General features: G+C 34.1%; 1 protein-coding gene across 1 annotated transcript in view; it reads right to left on the reverse strand.

The window, feature by feature from the left end:
• The window catches only part of col4a5 (collagen, type IV, alpha 5 (Alport syndrome)), a 73,431-nt gene that overhangs the window by 29,784 nt on the left and 24,528 nt on the right, over positions 1-19,119 (reverse strand). Inside the window, exons 2-18 of the mRNA XM_059355403.1 lie at positions 11,739-11,795; positions 10,618-10,707; positions 10,084-10,128; positions 9,658-9,702; positions 7,095-7,157; positions 6,624-6,677; positions 6,501-6,527; positions 5,285-5,365; positions 4,857-4,919; positions 4,685-4,720; positions 4,549-4,590; positions 4,362-4,454; positions 1,836-1,889; positions 1,694-1,750; positions 832-876; positions 685-738; positions 565-606 (exon numbers count right to left, since the gene is read on the reverse strand). Of these exons, the coding sequence (XP_059211386.1) occupies positions 565-606; positions 685-738; positions 832-876; positions 1,694-1,750; positions 1,836-1,889; positions 4,362-4,454; positions 4,549-4,590; positions 4,685-4,720; positions 4,857-4,919; positions 5,285-5,365; positions 6,501-6,527; positions 6,624-6,677; positions 7,095-7,157; positions 9,658-9,702; positions 10,084-10,128; positions 10,618-10,707; positions 11,739-11,795 (948 nt within the window). The remainder of the gene's footprint in view (positions 1-564; positions 607-684; positions 739-831; positions 877-1,693; positions 1,751-1,835; positions 1,890-4,361; positions 4,455-4,548; positions 4,591-4,684; positions 4,721-4,856; positions 4,920-5,284; positions 5,366-6,500; positions 6,528-6,623; positions 6,678-7,094; positions 7,158-9,657; positions 9,703-10,083; positions 10,129-10,617; positions 10,708-11,738; positions 11,796-19,119) is intronic.

Consider the following 19,119-nt stretch of genomic DNA (forward strand, 5'->3'; position numbering starts at 1 on the left):
GGCATTTTCAATTATAGTATATATAGTACTATAGTATAGTAGTTCATCATTTCAAACATCCATGCAAGTATTACTTAGTTTCAGTATAGTATAAATAATAAATAATAATAATAATAATAATAAAGGCAAGATAAACTAGATAGGCAGAAATGCAGTGGTGGAATGGAACTAAATACATTTACTCAAGTACTGTACTTCAGTACATTTTGAGGTACTTGTACTTTACTTGAGTATTTCCATTTCATGTAACTTCATACTTCTACTTCACTATATTTTAGAGGCAAATATTGTACTTTTTACTCCACTGCTAAGCTGCCAGCTTTAGTTACTTTTCAGGATATTTAACATACAAAACATGATCAATTAAAGTGATTAGATATTTTATTGATTTATTAAACCTCATAACAGTACAGTAACTAGTTAAAATGTATCTATTTTATTAACTCATTTTTTTTAAATTGCCTGGTAGAGCTTTATTCTATGGTAACACCCATTTAAAGTAGTATAAGTGGATGTTGAGTTTAGATTATTTTGTCAAATGAGAAAGAAATGTAGAATACACACCACTCCTGGTGGGCCTGGGTACCCGATTTCACCTTTTTGACCCTAAAAGAAAAGCAGATGAGTTCAGGACATTACCTAATAAATTGTTGAATATTGTTTTAAAAGTTGTAATAAACTTACTCTGTCTCCGTCCCTGCCTGGAGGACCTGGCAGGCCTGACTCTCCTTTGATTCCCTGATAGAGAACAAGGGAAGAAAAGGGAAGTAAGACACACAACAAAGAGATATTTTAAGAAGTGTTATTGTTTAGTTTGTTGGCAGAACTCACGGGGAAGCCTGAAATACCGGGGTCTCCATCTTTGCCTGGTTTGCCCTGCAGAGAGAAGAAATACAGGGTGTGAGGTTCAGACAGAAATGTATGTTCTGTTTTAAATAAATAAAAGTATTCAAGTAACTGTGTAGTCTTCCACTCAAACCTGACAAGTGAGGATATTTTTATGAAGTGAGAACAACTTAGCGAGTTGTCACGTCTTACAAAAGATGTTTGTATATTAAAACTTTAGATTTTAGAGTTTTTAGAGTTACTGTAAAGGCCTCAGTAGGCTTCAATTGAACTAGTACAACATTTCATATCTGTAGCCGTGTTTCCATTAAAGTCATTAAAGGTGAATTTTGGAGCGAAATTTGGAGCGGAATTTCGAAATGAACCGTAATACTTAAATGTGGTTTCCTTGGCTTCAAATTAATCAAAGTTGGCAGTTAATGGGGGCTCAAAGTATTATTTACCTTATGTATTACCTCCACCAAGGAGGTTATATTTTGGTTTGTTTCTCTGTTGGTTGGTTTGTTTGTCAGCAGGATTACAGAAAAACTACTGGCACAATTTCCATGATATTTGGTAAAAAGATGCAGCATAGGCCGAGAAATAACCCATTACATTTTGGACTGGGTGTGAAATAAGAGCCTCTGTTAACATCCACAAGTGTTGGCAGAGGTCTGCTCTCTCTGAGGAGCCATCTCCTGTTTAACGCATTAACTGTTTGATGGAAACACGACTCATATGTCTAAAATATCAGAACGTCAATTTGTTCAATCCGGTTCCATCTTCAGTCTGACATCCTCCACTCTGGGATTAGTTTTTCCTTAACTGTCAACATTTGTTTATCTGTTTCTGTTCGTTCTTTACTAACCCGTTTGCCTGCTTCTCCTTGTTCTCCCTTGTCTCCTTTCGGACCACCTGAGGGACCCTACGGCGACAACAAGACACACTTCAGCAACACACTTCAGTACCACAGGGTTTCTGTTCTTAACAGGTGGGGAATAGATACTTACAGGGGGTCCTGGGTAGCCTTGATCACCTGGGGGACCTGGAAGGCCTGGATCACCCTGCACAGAAAGAGATCAACCAAACTTTTTGACTGATCTGTGAGTTACTGTACAGAGTAAAGATCTGCTGCCATCAAGTGGCTCAAGTGAAAGTTGCAGGATCCAGCTGTTTATGCAGGACTTTAAAGGCCTCGTTCACATGTATACAGGTATTTTTGAAAAAACAAAGAAAAGATTCTGTACACACACTGCTTTAACCCTCCTGTTATGTTGCAGGTCAAATTGGCCCATTTCAAAGTTAAAAAATCTACAAAAAATAGTTTTTAAAAGTATTTTTTTCATTAAAAAAATTGTTTAATAAGTGGAATCAACATACACAATAAAAATGCTTATCTGTAAAGTATGAGAATGCAGGTGGTATAAGTTTTGTTTTGATATTTGTTATTTTGTCATATATTTATATATAATAAATAATGTTAAAATGTATTTTTTTTTTTTTTTTAAATCAATGTCATGTTAAACTATTGTATTTTATATGTAGGTCTTTCCAATGTTCATAAAAAAGTTTTAGCATGCATTTTTTAAATGAAAAACGAGTGAATTATCCTCACTGAACCATGATCTGTGAGAGGGAAAGAACACCATTGCACTAAATATTGATTGAAATGGTTAGTAATAGAGTTATTAATGAAATATGAACAATGTTTATTATTTAGTTTATTATTTAGTTTCTGATACTTTTGGAATCGACCCACAAACGCATGCAAACCATGAAATCGCAAAACAAAATAATTAAATCGGTGTCACAAGCATGCTAAACCAACCGGATGTGTTATATTGGCAGCAGGAGTTTGTGTCGGGAAGTGTCAATATAGTTCATTTATATGTTAACATGTAAAAAGTCCTGTTAGCAGGTTAAAAGGAGCACTATTTTCAGCATTGCATGAAATGTTGCCTTACAAAGGAGATAACGGCGCACACGGTACAAAGCCACTAACTCAGCTTTTTCCTGTCGACATATCAACACTGAATACAGAGTTGCTGATCATCTTCATGCTGCCTGGACAGAGTTTTATAAAAGCTTCAATTGACAGTGACTTAAAATGCAATTTGCATGAGGACAAAAGGTCAAAAACACATAGAAAAATATCTGAGGACTATCTGCAGAAAAAAATATATATGCATGAAAATACAGAGCTTTGCTTTTTTTTTTTTTTTAAATTGATATTTATTGTGTTGGCCTGAACCCTGATGGAAACATTTCTTGAATTTCACATTTGTTCTTATTTTCTAATCTAAAGGAGTTTTTTGGGGGGCTTTGGTTAGACAATTTAAAGTCAATTTTGTTTCCTTACAACTACTTCATGCTGCATTTTCTTTGTTGTCGCCGGTCGGATTAGATCCAAATGAGCTACAAAAACGTTTGTACAAACAACTGAACCGTTTGGAGCGTTGTGACCACAAATAAATTGGATTTGAATCCAAAGAGTTTGTTCCCAGCCCAATAAAAACAGTTTTTTTTTCTTGGTCTAAAGCACAAACCAAAGTGGGCGCATCATCATCATCATCTTTTTTGGATAAAACAAATATAAACCAAACAAAAGTGTGCAGGTAATCAACACAGCCCTGTGTCATGCTACTACTGCTACTTCTGCTGTGTGTTGTGCAACGATGTTACATCCTTCAACATCTTTTTGTTATCATTTTACTTTTTCTATTTAGTCTAGTGTCTCTTTGTGTCAATTCGGGGTCCTATGTAGTCGATAAATGCCTATTTTTTGTTATTTTGCATCTCTTCCTACTCAGTCGTTGGTTTCCTTTATGGTAATTTTGCATCTCTGTGATTATTTCTCTGTCATTTTGTGCCTTTTTTGTCGTAGTTTGGGGTAATTTGTAGTTGTTTTGTGTCTCTTTGTGTTTGATAAATGCCTGTTTTAACTCAATTTGCATCTCTGATCACTTGCATGTATTGGTAGTCATTTTGCGCTCTTTTTGTACTCAGTTTGGGTCATTTGTAGTTGTTTTGTGTCCATTAATTGTCTTTTAACACCTATTTTTAGTTTCACCTTTGCTGTTTGAACATCTGTGTCCCATGACTGGCAGAAATAATGTTTACAGAAAATAATCTGGGTAGCCGAATGCTGTTCATCATATTCTACATTCTTATTGTTGGTCCACCCTTGTTTTTTTGGATAACACACATCCTTCATTATAATGGTTTCCTCATAACTGCTGGATTTACACACAGGTTTACTAAATAAAACCAGTTCCAGGAATCCTGAACGGAACTGGTTCAATAATTTTTATGTATTGTTCTCCATTGTCATAAACACAGCCATGTTAATTACGTTCTTCTCACTTTGGTTATGTAAGTCCTCTGTGTGGCAGTTTAACACAATTCAAGCGCTTCTATAGTATAACACCAAGATAAGGAGGAAAACTTCAGGAAACCTTGAGGAGAAGACTTTGGGATGTCTTGTGCAGAACTTATTTGGTGGAAAATGGTTTTCAGTGGCGGGCCGGCAGTCTTACCTTGTCTCCTCTCTGGATCTCTGTCTCAGGCGGTCTCTTCTGTTCTCCCACCTGCCCTGGAGGACCAGGAGGTCCTGGCAGACCTGGATCTCCCTGTGTCACACACACAGACACATCACGTGAGATTAAGAGTTAGACATCATTAGTAGAAGAAGATAAACTTTTGTATTGGTGACAAAATAAATACCTTCTCTCCTTTGGGTCCTTGGAAGTTCAATCCCATGTTTCCCTGTCGGAGAAAGCAGGAAATCACAAGCTCTCACTTTCAGAACAATTAAGAGAAAATCGTCATTTGTGTTTATAAAATCAGTTTTTCTGCTCACCTTTGGTCCAGGTTGACCTGGAGGACCTGGACGACCCTGGAAACAACGACAGGAAACAATAATGTTGGACTACCGCTCACTTCAATGACTTTAATTGTTAAAAAATGTATAATAAATATATATAAAATACAGAAATTTAGATGGTGATGTTATGTTTTGAAGGAGCCGTTACCTCATAACCTCTGGGTCCTGGAGGGCCGAGGGGACCCTGTGAACCAGGAGGTCCGGGGGCTCCCTGTGTCAGACACACACAGGAAAAAATTAAATCACTTATATACTTTTTTTAAAAATTCTGTAGACTTAAATATTTTACGATTTATTCCCCTTTTTTTCTCTATTTTTTTCTATTTGTTTTGTTTTGTTTCTTGATTTAAAAAATAAAGTTACTGCTACAGCCAACAGCAAAAATAAGAAAGAAAATAAAGATTTTTTTAATGTGAATTTAAAGAATAAATCAGAATTCTCAAACTTATAAACACTAAAAAAGTAATAAAACTGTCATTTTAATTTTAATGAAATTAATTTTTCTAAATATAAATTTTTTTTATCTATATGATGTTTAAAATGTTAAATATTCAAACCCAAGACACAAAAACTCACAGGATTTCCTGGCAGTCCTGGTAATCCAAATGATCCTTTCTCTCCAAAGCGGTTGCTAGAGATGACATCACCGGGGTCACCCTGCGGAGAAGAAACAAGTCAGCAGCAAGAAGCATTCGCCTTTTCTTTGAGGTGAGGTCAGTTTTGCAGATTTCAGCGCCATCTTGTGGCCAAAACACATAAATCAAACTGAAGTTCAAGTTTGTATATTATAAGGGAGACTTCAAGTCATATAACCTTATAAATCAATTTTATAATCAAGTCAAATACATTTGATAAAACCCGAAAAGTCTAAAAAAAATAATTCAGGTACATCAATTTCATAAGAATGAACTGCTTCAAGTGATACAAGTTTAATGACCCTGCACACACACAGATGTTTTCAGTCCCTTGATTGGGGCATATATAAGGGCCTGTTTCCACGACAACGCTCTCGGGTGAAAATGAAAAAATAATTTATCAGATGTGCCTTTGACTATGTGATGTGACTAAATGATAGTATCGTTGTATCGATGCTGTTTTAGTTTTATAACGATATTAGAGCATAATAAGTACATCCTTTTCCACAGCAATGAAATTTTAAATCTCGAGAATATTAAACATTGGAATTGAAATGTGGGAAAGAAATATTAAAATATCCTAGATAAATAAAACATAAATAAATAAAATACAACCAAAAGAAATAAAATAGACTTTCAGGCACTGAGATTATCATTATTTATTATATTATGTTATTATTAAAATAACATATAAACAGCTGGAATGGCTGCTTGGGAAATATAGTTGGGGTTTTTTTGGTGATTCGTACTGCTTTTCAAACATTTGCCGCATTTTAAACACAACACAAAAAAGCATAAAAAGTAAAGGACAATATATATTGAGTCCAGAAAAAAAACTATCATGTCCATTTTTATGTCTCAAACTATAAGTCGATATAGTAATTATCATGACAGGCATATATTTGGCGCTTCTAGGAGTAGAAGTAGGAGAGGAGAGAAGTGTCTTTGATGTGCGAGCTCTTTTGCGTCACCGTATGCATGCAGATTTCCCCCTAAAGAAACTCCTCTGAACGCAGAAGTGAGAATGCAACGCCACTTTTGTGTTTTCTGTCCAGATCGTCTCCATCTAAACAGGGCCTAAAACTCCATGCAGCCTACCAGTGAGACCAGTGAGAATGACACAGGTGAAAGTCATCCCACACTAGCGATACACTCACCTTTTGTCCTGGCAGACCAGGTGGACCCTAGAGAGGAGAAAAAGAAGAACATATTAGAGAAGATAAATAACTGTTAAACAGTCTGATAAGGAACAAACTTTCTGTTTAAAGCTGCAAACTCACCGGCCGTCCTTGCTGTCCGGGGATGCCTCCACTTCCTGGATAACCCCGCTCACCCTGGAGAGAAGAAAAACACATTTATAATGTGTATTTTTCTTTCTAATAAATAAAATTGATATAAAAACTCTCAAGAAAAAGCTGGTGAGTAAGTGGACTTTGAGTTAAGATTTTGTTGTCAAAGCCCATACAAGTTTAATATCATTGGCTTTTCCAACACGAGAGAAGAAGAAACATCTGGTTCAAAATGTAACATTTCTGAGTAAATTAAAAATATATTCAAAGTGACTACAAATTAGCTTTAATGCAAATTTATTCCTCAGAAGCTTCTTGATTTTTAGGGCTTACTTCTAATTTTTTGCAGAACTCCTGTCTTAATATAATTAATATACATATACATATCTAATTTACTGCCATTTATTCCAAATTAAATTTTATTTGTTATTTTTCAAGACTTTTCATTATTTTACACTGTACCTTTGTCCCGTTGCAGCCCGGCACTCCTCTCGGGCCTGGAGGTCCGTCCTGCCCGGGCAGACCCTGAGAAAGCACAAAGTAAACAGGAAGTTACATCACACATAGCCTCCTGGGTGTGACAATATTTTCCATATAATATATGCTACCTCTGCAAATTCAATCCTTTAAAAAAAAACATTGTACATATTATATTATATTTTGTTATTTTTTGGAGGCTTGAGTCAAGATTATATATTATATAAAACCATCAATTATCAAAATTGAGTATGAATAAAATAGAACCATTATAACAATTAATTCATTGTAAACGTGTTGATTATATGTGCAAGATTTTATACACAAGTATCACACTACTATATCACACTCTCAAATGATAAAATTGTCCTTTATAAAAAACTATACAGTTTTATAAATTTAATTTATATACTTGTTTTTTCTCTCCAATAAAGTTGAAAAAAGAAAAGCTACTGTCATAGCGAATGGCGTTTTTTTAAAATCCGGTTATTATTATTATTATTATTATTATTAGCCTATTTATGTCAGAAACCAAGAATAAACAAAAGATAATGAAACAGCAGCATTTATATTTATATATATATTCATATTCATATTTTGTATTTTAATTTTGTATATCCATATTTTATTATATATTTTACATTATTATTATTATTATTATTATTATTATTATTATTATTATATTTTTATATTAATAAATTAAATCTCATATAAATCATAAGTTAAAATGAGCCCCACCCTAAGAAAATTAAAACGCTTAAATTCAATAAAAACAAACTTATAATATATTTATAACATAACTTATAAAACAATGTGAGTGGGTTCATTCTGCATAACAAATACTTTTACTTTTGATGCTTGAAGTACATTTTGATCCTGATACTTTTATACTTTACTGAAGTTACTTTTGAATCCAGGACTTTTACTTGTAGTGGAGTCATTTCTCATTTTTACTGAAGTAAAAGATCTGAATAATTTTTCCACCACAGGCCAAAATCAAACGAACCCAGCAGTTGCTTGGTAACCAGTTAGCATGCTAAATGCTAAAAAAAAATGCTAATGGCGGATCTTCCGGCGGTGTTTCTGAGGAACTTTTTTACCTTTCGGTGAGTTGTTGGAAGCCTTTCTGATGTCCGTGGACTGGGTAAACTGGGACCAGAGAGTCTCACTGGACTGGGTTCATTGTATTATACGAGAATGGCCGAACGGAGCGGATTAAGGACGACTTTATGGTGCCGGTACATATCGGTAAATTTTAACCATTACAACATCTAACGTCTTCTGTTATGTTAGCTTTAACTAGCTAGCTGTAGCTAACTTCGTGGCGTTTCTCAGCTCGGTTACTAGTGGCGCAAAGTGAGCTAAAATGAGAAAAAAATACAATTCACGTTTACATTGCAACATTATGGTATATAACAAATTTTGCATAATTTGTCAAAACTTTAGAAAAAAAATGGTTGTTTTCAGAATATGTTCTGCTCAATATTGACGAAATGTGTAAAAGTAGAAATACTCAGAAATGTGCTTTTTTAAAATTAAGTAATTGAATGTATAAGTCCACCTAAATACACTGTTGGTGGAAAAAAAGTTTATATAAATATGTATGTTTATAATTAATTTGTGGTTACACCATTTGACTTCTTGCCAACCCTTATTTGTCACTGACTCAAGTACGTTACGTTACTTTTACTCAAATACTGTAGTTAGTGTTACTTTGAGGTGCTTGTACTGCACTTCACTACAACGCAGAGGTAAATATTGTACTTATTACTCCATTCCCGTTATCTTTTGCATCTTTTTCAACAAGGAAAACTAAAAATAAACTATTATTACTAGCGCATAGGATTAACAAGTATAAAATATAGAGAATAACATTAAGTAAACCTGTTTTTTATGACAGCTTTTAAAAAAAAATTGAAAGAAATTAAAAAAATATTATAAAAATAAATTAAATCAAATTAATTTAAGTTTGCTTTAAACGCTTTATTTTCTTTTGCTTTATTAAATCCCCATTACATTTTTTTTAAGTACTCAATAAATTAAAGAAATTGAGAAATATGCAATTTAATGTACCAAACAAAATATTAAAAATAAATAAAACCAATATTTAATTGTTAAAATGTGACATTAATTGTTTTGATTTGCTTCTTTATATTTTTACCTTTGTTATTTCCACAATTTATGCACTTTATTTTTTTTATTTTCAGTTTTATTAAATGTATTTTATTTCATTAACACTTTAAAAAAATCAAATTAAAATGTCTTTTTACATTTCTTTATTATTTCTTTATTATGTGTGTGTGATGTGTATGTGTTGACATGTTAATGCACTTTATTTTGTAGCCTAAATATGTTCTTTAGTGTAATAAGCCTATCATCCAACATCTTCATCATCATCATCAAATACACTGTTTTTTTTCATTTATTTTTTTACCTTCCATCCCTACCTAGTGTACATTTTATCTGACCTACTTTTACTTGTACGTTTTTTTTACTTGAGTAAAGTACTCTTTCCATCCTTGATATTTAGATGAAAGTTAAAACTCACTGGAAGTCCTGGCGTTCCTGGAAATCCTGGCAATCCAGCTGGCCCCTGTTAGGAAGAAAATAATACAAAAATATGTCATTTGAAGTATAAAAATGGTTGAATATATCATACAAATTCAGCTGGTAGTTTCCTCATGACCTCACTGACTGTTTGAGAAAAGATGAAATGTGGACATCTGCTGGTCAGAAGAGCGTATTACAACCTGAGAGTGACTCCTCCTAGTTACTACACAATTCAACAAAGAAAACTAACCAAACTGAAATAAACTATTTTAACTCGAGCATGGAATTACTCTGTAAAATAGGAGAGTGACTAATAAATTATAAATGGATGTAAGTATGGCTAAAAAGATTTTTTTCTCAATAGAATGAAGTGTGACACTGCTGTTTGCAAGAGCGAAAAAAAGAAATAAATACATATACTCACTCTTATTCCTTTTGGACCATATGGTCCTTGAGGTCCATCGCTACCCTGAGAGGAAAAACAGACATTATGCTGGATTAGATTAATATTCATATTCTGTGTTGCAACGAATATATAAAACGGTTCTGTAATGAAAGTTTGCAACCAAAAGACTTCATCAGATTTTCAGTCTTATTTACTTATTCTCTGATCCAACATGGGCTGATTTTATTCTGAATGTTGTTGAATGTCTAAACAAAGGCTAAATTAAGACAAAATTATACATTAAAGAGGGAAAACATGTTCATATTTAGTCCGTATTGTTTTAATATTGATCTCGAAACTATTTAAAATGAAACACTATTTATTAGAACATACAAATCATTTATTTAGCATATTATTATATTATATTGGACATAACATTGCTACCTGAATACTCGTACATGGAATAGCCGTAAAAGCTGCACTTATCCTTTCTTTTTGAGTTTTTCCAACTCTTTCCTCATGTGTTCCAGTAAAACCTTGTTAAACTTAATTCAAATCGGCCCTCCAACCCACCTTCTCTCCTCTGATTCCGATTGGGCCCTCAGGTCCAGGGAATCCTGGGACTCCTGGCTGTCCGGTGAGACCTGGGAAACCTCGTTCCCCCTGCACACACAGACGCAGATACAGTCAACAAACACTACAGAGTTCTCCCATTCTGTAACGATTCATTTTAAGAAACATTATTCAGCACTTAAAAGCGGAGTATGAACCTTTAATAATATGTTTTTAAAACAATATGGCTGCTTGAATATGGCAAAAGGCAGCAAAACATAAATTTACTGAACTTTAAAATAAATAAATTCTAAGAGTGGATTTTGATAATATATTTTTATAATAAAAAATATAAATAAATGGTATACACTCTCTCTCTCTCTCTCTCTCTCTCTCTCTCTCTCTATATATATATATATATATATATATATATATTTATTTAGATAACTAGCATAATGATAATAATTAAAAATAAATGTGATTAAAATATATAAATTCAAAAGTGTTGCAGTTCACTGCTACAAATTACTGAAAACTACAACCAAAATATTTTTTTTATCAAAATAAAATAAAAATTTTTGATTAAATATGTTATAGCACACTACCACAGTACTGAAAATTATCAACATTTATTAATTATATATAGTAATAAAAAACAATTAATTAAGCCAAAAATTTTAGGCAACAACCTAAAAACTCCTCAAAATATTTTGAATACATGAAAATAATAATAATAGAAATTGACCAAAATTAGGCCAAAAAAAACCCAACATTCAAAATATTTACAAATTTCCAGTCAGTAATCAATGGAAGCTTAAATTGTATTTATTAATAACATGATTAATTGTCCAGCCCTCTAACACACTATAATGTAGTTTTTAATGTATTTGTTAAAAGCTCTAGCTCTGCTGTGTGCACCTGTCAATGGATAAACACATTGAACGAAAAATATAGTAAAACACATTTGTAATAATCTAAAATTTCACACGAGAAGATTTTGTTGTTGAAAAATACGGTACATTAACCAAAATACTTATGCCCTCTAATAACAACATCATGGTTTGTTATGAAGCATTTATTAAATAGATATAACGTGCAAAATCTATACTGTATGTATGTGTCATTTTATTTTTTTTGCTTACCTTTGCTCCTTTTACTCCGCTGCAGTCACATTTGGATCCCACACATCCATTGCAAGCCTGTGGGGCGACAAGAAAAAAACACATGAGGAAGTTTGTTTTCAAAATTATACATTATATTTATTTATTTGAGTTGCATTCTTAGGCTCCTTGCAGAAGACAACCCTAACTCTCATGGTCGAATTTGGCAACAAGACAGAGAACCTTAAATATATGTATGTATGTTATTATATCATAATTTCATCAATGCAGAAAAGCCATGTGAACTTTTCTTTTTAATATAGGGATTAAAATGATTAAAAGTTATCATTTTTGACACAAAAAAAACTCCTGCAGCATCCTGAGAACACTTTTGGTTTGTTTGTATGTTTTTTTGCTTGCACTTTTGTTGTTGAATTTCCTTTAATTTGATGCAACTTTTAGCCAAAGTGGACAGTTTAAAAATGTGTACTTAATGCTGAAATCCAGCAGCGCCACTAGAGGACGCTCTGTTATTACTCTAATGCACACTTGCATGCCACGGGCAGCACTTCTTCACACAGAGCAGGAGAGAGGTCTGCAGGTTTGTTTAAATATGAGATGCAAGGTCAGCGAGAACCAAAAAAACAAGCTAACCTCAAATAAAGAGCTTTTATCTTAAATAAAACACTTTTATCTGACAAAATCTCCCACTTTTCTCCGTGAGCAATGCTTTCCTGAGGCTAGAAGAGTGAGAAAGTTGTGGAGAAGAGGGTTAAAGGAAAGAATGGAGGGATGGGAGTGGGAGTGCCAAGCTGTTGATTAACTTTTCCCATGCTTGTTGACACAGCGGATGCCAGACGGGCATCGATTGCACGCATGCCAGGCAGTCAGGTTGTGAGAAAGACGGGGAGGCAGAGCGCGCACGAGAGAGGACAGCGAGCAGACAAGTCAGCATTCTTCTGTGTCTGCAGAACGGTTTGTGTGTCCATGTGTGTGTGTTGATGGCTTTCATGGTGTTTTATTGGTCGGTGCAGACACTAACAGGGCTGTGACTAATACTCAGGCAAAAAAAATGGTAAGAAATGCCCCAATTTACTGTGATGTAAAACACAAAAAGCAGCGAATCTTGAGCAAAATTTGAGAAGCTACAACTTGCAAATATTGGTTAATTAATGCCAATCTATATCTGTTTTCAGCTTCTCAAGTGTGATTTGATGATCGTTTTGGGGAAAATGTTTGTCAAGCAAAACCAGCAATTTTAAAGATGCCAACTTTCTCATATCTTAAAGACTACAGTACACAACTTAATGATTCATTAAATAATAACTGGAGATTGATCAGCCGTCAGAATAATCATTAATTGCTGTCAAACCCCTTAACCATTTTCTTTAAGAAAAAATGCTAAAATTACATCATTGATCATAGCCAGAAACTGTCAAAACAGAAATTATTATTGGATTTTCACATTTCTGACGATCCTTAAATGAATCATGTGTATATCAGTAAAAAATTACTAAACCAAAGCTTAAAATAGTGCCATTAATCAATATATCTTTATTCTACATGTCTTGTTTAAAATTTTGCCAAAAATAAACTATATGCACTAACTAGATCCTGTAAAAAACATTAAATTCTGCGCTCTTAAGTGCAATTGTGAATCCATGAATGACTCGGCTGAGACAAATGGTCACATGACAAAAATACTGAAAAAACAAGAAGAAAAAAATCAAAGAAATTAAACTTTTTTTCAACTTTTTTATGATTTATGGTATCTAAACTGCACAAACGTTTTTGAGTTGTTCCCACTTCTCACCATAATTGTGCTGATTCCACAGACATGCAGGACTCACAATTTGCGACAAAAAACAAGGCCAAAGTGAGTAAAATGGGACAAAAAACACCCTAAAATTGTCCATGTTACTGCTACTTTTCTGATTCTATATTACAAGGTGACGCCTTCAAATGTCTCTTTCTGTCAAAAGTCAACAGATATTCACTTTGCAGTTATTTAAAACACAGAATAGCAGCAGATTCCCACATCTGAGAAGCTCAAACGAAGCAAATATTTGTGTCGGTGGATCAGATAAAGCGTTAACGGCTCGGCGAGCGGCGTGAACGACCTAATGGGTCCGATTCACAAGCGTGACATTGGGGGCACATGTTTGGCGTCTCAGCCCAGTGATTCCCACAGTGAGATCATTGGAGGGAGGTTATTTGTTTTGGTGACAACACACTGACTCCCAAAACAGTGTTACCGCATCAGCACAGAGTTTAAAACACCCAATGAGCAAATGTCTCATGTGAAGTTAAGCTGGACTCCTGCAGGAACTGAGTCCACTTTTACTAATTTCTCATTTCCTTGATTAATTACAATCATATAGAACAAAGAAAAGCAGCAAATTCTCACATCTGAGATGCTAATATTTGACATTTTTGGCTTGAAAATGATAAACCGGTTACCACAATATTTATTATTTTGTCAATCAATTGATTATTCTGCAAATTGTTTAAGTTCTCACCAAGGTTATAATAGTTTTGGATTTTTCATTAGTTTTTAGTTTTAATTTCGTTGTCAGTTTTTGTTTTCAAATTCAGTTCGTTTCAATTAGTTTTTAGAGTGTGTTTGCTAGTTTTAATTAGTTTTTATTTTTGGGAAAATGCTTAGTTTTAGTTTAGTTTTTATTAGTTTTAGTTAGTTTGTAACCACAAAATACAGTTTCAGTTAGTTGTTAAATGTTTTTTCAATTCTAGTTTTCGTTATTTCGTAAGTTTTCGTTAACTATATTAACTTTGGTTCTCACACTGTTTCAGTCCGGATGATCATATTTGATGCATCTTTTAGATCTCTTAGATGTAAAGATTGCTAGTGAATGGGTGCAAAAGTTGCCTATTTATTAGCTTTAGACGGGAAACACTAAGTCAGTGAATCAGTTCATTGACATATTTGGTACTAATTAAGTGTCAGTTATCTAACAATTAATCTCTGGCCGCAGAATATGAGTGTGAGTGATGTGAAGACGTGTTAGATTTTTTAAAAGACTTAAAAACCTAAATGACTCAAAAATAATTGTCAAATTAATTAGTTATTTTGGTTATTTTTTGTTATTCATTCGCAAGGACTGGGGGAAAAAGAAGCAAATTCTGCAGGTGAGATTAAAAAACCTCATAAAGGCTTCTAGAAAAACTTTCACCTAAATAAGAAATAATTACAAAAAATGCAAACATATTAGTCATGAAATCCACAAAAGTAAATAAATAAACCAATCAATCAATAAACCACCACAGGGTAAGCAACATTCATCACTTAAAGGTATAAAATAATATTGAGAGAATCTGTGAGTGTGTGTGTAAGAGTGTGTTCTTGTAATTGATCATGAATTAAAAAATGTAACAGCTGTAACAGAAAGGAACAGTGGGAGGGAAAAACAGCTGTTCACCGGTCAAATAAATCTTTATAAATGTTAGTGTGTGTTGGAAACCTCACAGCCAGTAATCGTGTGTGTGTGTGTGTGTGTGTGTGTGTGTGTATTTCAACACTTTGTGGATACACTATCAGGTTTCCTGCAGCTCTCACTGACAACACTGTAACACTTTCTTTGGCTCAGGAAAGTCAGAGGGTTTTTTTCAGCTGTAGAGATGCAACTGTCAAGCTGTGTGCTTTCTTTAAAAGATCGCTGAAAGTACACCGTTTATTGTAGAAAGAAACTGTAAAAACTAGCATTGTCGTCAATACTTTCCGACAGTCCTTGAACTGATCATCGGTTAAGAAAGTTCCAGTGAGAAAAAGTAACCAAACCGAAGCTTAAAATTGTGATAATTCTGTCAGAATCACTTTATTCTACATGTCTCATTTAAAACATTGTCAAAAATAAAGTGTTTGTAATAACTAGATCCTGTTAAAAACATTAAATTCTGCTCCTCAGAGACACTGTGAAGACACGATTGATTCTGCTGAGACGAACGGTCACGTGAAAAATATTAACTGAAGATCTGTTTACACAGAGCTGAGAGGAGAGGACAGGAGAGGTTGTAAACATGCAAATAGTTTATTATGTATAGCATATGGAGGCACATTTTTTTTCCCAATGTTCTTGACACTTGAAAAAGTGTTGTGTATATATAAATCTCATTTTATTTCAATTTTAAAAAATGTTTTAGTTGGAAACTTTGCAAGACAGCTGATTGGATTGATTAAATATAAGCAAACAATTTAATTTTCCATGAAGGAAGAGAAAGAAAGAAAGAAAGAAAGAAAGAAAGAAAATCAGAAACAGCAGGTCATTAAAATAAGAAATCAGAATTGGCAAAAAAAATGTAGTCTGAAGTCATCCATAAACATTTAAATAATATCATGATATTACAAACATTTTATATTCGATGTTTAAGGGGATTAATAGAGATGTGACATTGAACTGATTTGAAGATTGGCTTTTTCATGACACATTTTGTCTAGCTGCAAAGCTCTAAAGCAAGCCAAGGCACTGTTCACAGCCAGGGGGGTTGAGGGTTTGATTCCCACTGAGCACAAGTATAAAGTTATCACACGTCAGGAGTTTTTCACATTAAAAGATGCACTGACTGTCACAAACTGTTATCTGGACAGGAGGGTAGAGAGGTTACCAACACACACACACATATATATGCCTGAATACATTCACACATGGGTAGCCGTGTGTGTGTGTGTGTGTGTGTGTGTGTGTGGAGGTGTTTTTACAAGCCCTGAATCTCCAGATTAGTCTGGTCTGCTTCAGCTCAATGCAGTCTGCTCTCCCACGCCCAGGCCTGCAGCTTCCACTCTTTTCACCTCCATCTCTTTCTCTTCTTCCATCTCTTTTCCTGCCCTCTCTACACTCATCCCTCGTTCCTTCCCCCCTCCACATGTGTTTATCCAGAAAAGCATGACAGACCTCACTTTCTAAGATAAAGGCTTTGAAACATCAATAGATGCTCGCTCCAAACCGTGAAACACAGTGGACACAGACGCTGTTTCTTCTCAGATTTACCATAAAAATCAACAGCACACTGGTTTAAATGCGTTCAAGACATAAAATGTCATTAAATAGGAAAAGTCTAACAAAAATAGCAGATTAGTGATTACCTCTAACGTAATTAGGCAACATTTATGGCCCCATTGCTCTGTTTGTCAGCAGGGTCATAGAAAAGCTACCCGCTCTATTTTCATTAAACTCGGTGGAAACTTGAAGCAAGGGCAGAGGAAGAAAATAGTAAATTTTAGAGCCGATCAGAGTCACAGATTGGATACAAATCAATAGCGCAATAATCTGGTGATACAGTATATATCATGATACAGCCGTTATGGTTCAATATATTGCAATTAGGGCACGACTGATATGAAATTTTGGAAGGGAAACATTCACTGGTTACTGATATTTCAGATGGTATAATGAAGTTTTCAACTGTGCAGCGATGTCACGATGCAAAGGTACTCTGAAGGATATTTCTGAAACTATATCAAAGCTTATTTAACATTATTATACATTAGACATACAATGTATCATGTTGCCGACTACATCACCATCTTCTGAGAAGTAGTTTCACGATTGTTTGCATCTAAACTAACTGAAACAGAGTATTTAAGAATCAATACACCAAAGAAAAAAGGGGGAGAAAAAAAGACAAACAAACTAAAACCTTTCATATTTGACCACAGATGCAAACATTACTGTTTGATTTGACTCTCAGCTGAGGCTCCTTTTTTTACTTTTTTCAGATTCAGATGTAAAAAAAAAACTTTATTCAACAGCGATCAACTAATAAATTCCAATGCATTATTACGGATTAAGCGGTAAAGTAGTCAAAATGACCTCCAGCTACATAAGTGATGGAGAAAATATTAATTATTCTTAATTTTACATAAAAAGTACTTTTACTTTTGATACTTTAGGTATATTTTGGTACTTACTGAATGCATGATTTTTACTTGTACTTTACTGAATACTATATCTGAATACTTATTGCACCAATATATACATTTTAAGCCACTAATGATACTGCAGACTGAATTATGGTTTAAGCTATATTGTTTTGGGATGCACAATATGTATGATAATTGGGCTCTGTTATCTAATCGGTCATGAGAAAAGGGTAATTATCTATTATCAGAATTGGCTTGAAAAAAATTAATTTGTGCATCCCTTATTATTATAAATAATATTATAGCAATACAGCTCTGACTCCTGTGTAATAAAAGCCACATTTATTAAACTAATGTATTAGATTTGACAGATTATCTCAAAATACTTAATTAGAATTTTTATCTATAAAAGCTTAAGTATATTTTTTCAGGTCTGCATAAAAAAGAGGTTATGAACTTACAAAAATGGGAAATTTTGTTTGAAAAAAAAAACATCCATAATGTGCATCCCTTATATTGTTACATTATTAATCTATTTTACTACATTATGCATTCAGTGTATTGACAGAAAATAATTTTTCAGGGCCTAATGAAGGTATACTTAAATATGTTTGGTTGCTCTTGTAATACGTTTTATTTAGTAATCAGATCAGCTGCAGGTTGAGGTGTTGCACTGTGGACTGAGGTGTTTGATTTGCTGCAAATCGGCCTTAAAAATCAGCCTGAATACGGTGTTAAAAGCATCTCTCTCTCTCAGTGCTGTTGAGTCCCTCTCTCCACCCTCTCATTTACCCCCACAGCACTGACGGGGCATGTAATCCACTTAGAGAGGTCAGTGAGCTGCAGATATTTGCTCCACTCCCTCTGTCTGTATCTGTCTTTTAGCTCTCTCTATCATTTCCCTCACTCTCTCCTCACCTCCGGCCCACTTTTTTCTTTTTTTTCTCTCTCTCGCTCTTTTTTTTTTCCATCACGGCAACAAGGAGGGCGATCAGGCCCTGAGGGGGAGGTAAAGCCGGGCTGGTGTGCTCTGACAAGCCTCAGCTGGCCCGCTCCAGCACCACTGGAGGTCCGTATAGGACAGGTAGAAACAGAGGCATGACTGCACAGGTACAGCTCTCACACGGAGGGCTCAGTGTTCAACATATGAGGTCAAGATCGTGCAGAACATGAGGCAAAAACTTAACTTCACATTGTTCACACTGACAAGACAACCTTTTACTAAAGAAAAGAAAAAACACATATTTAGCTGCTTTTTTTTTTTTTTAGAATTTGTTGATAATGCTAAATATTATATGTGTAATGTGTAAAAAATATATGTTTTCTTTCATTAAGTTATTTTAAGAAGCCTTCTGAGTACCCTTGCAGTCATATCGGTGCAAAACTGGTGCACAATTCTCATAGAAAGGGTCTATTTTCATTACAGTTCAAAAATTCACTCGATCGTCAACCATTATCGATTATTGGTGAGTTTCTCAGGTCTCAGAAATCCCATACCAGTCAGGCTCTAGTCATATCTTCGTAGTCATGTATTTAGGCACCAAAAAT

Source organism: Centropristis striata, chromosome 17 (assembly GCF_030273125.1).
Source record: "Centropristis striata isolate RG_2023a ecotype Rhode Island chromosome 17, C.striata_1.0, whole genome shotgun sequence".
In the NCBI taxonomy this organism is placed as follows: Eukaryota; Metazoa; Chordata; class Actinopteri; order Perciformes; family Serranidae; genus Centropristis; species Centropristis striata.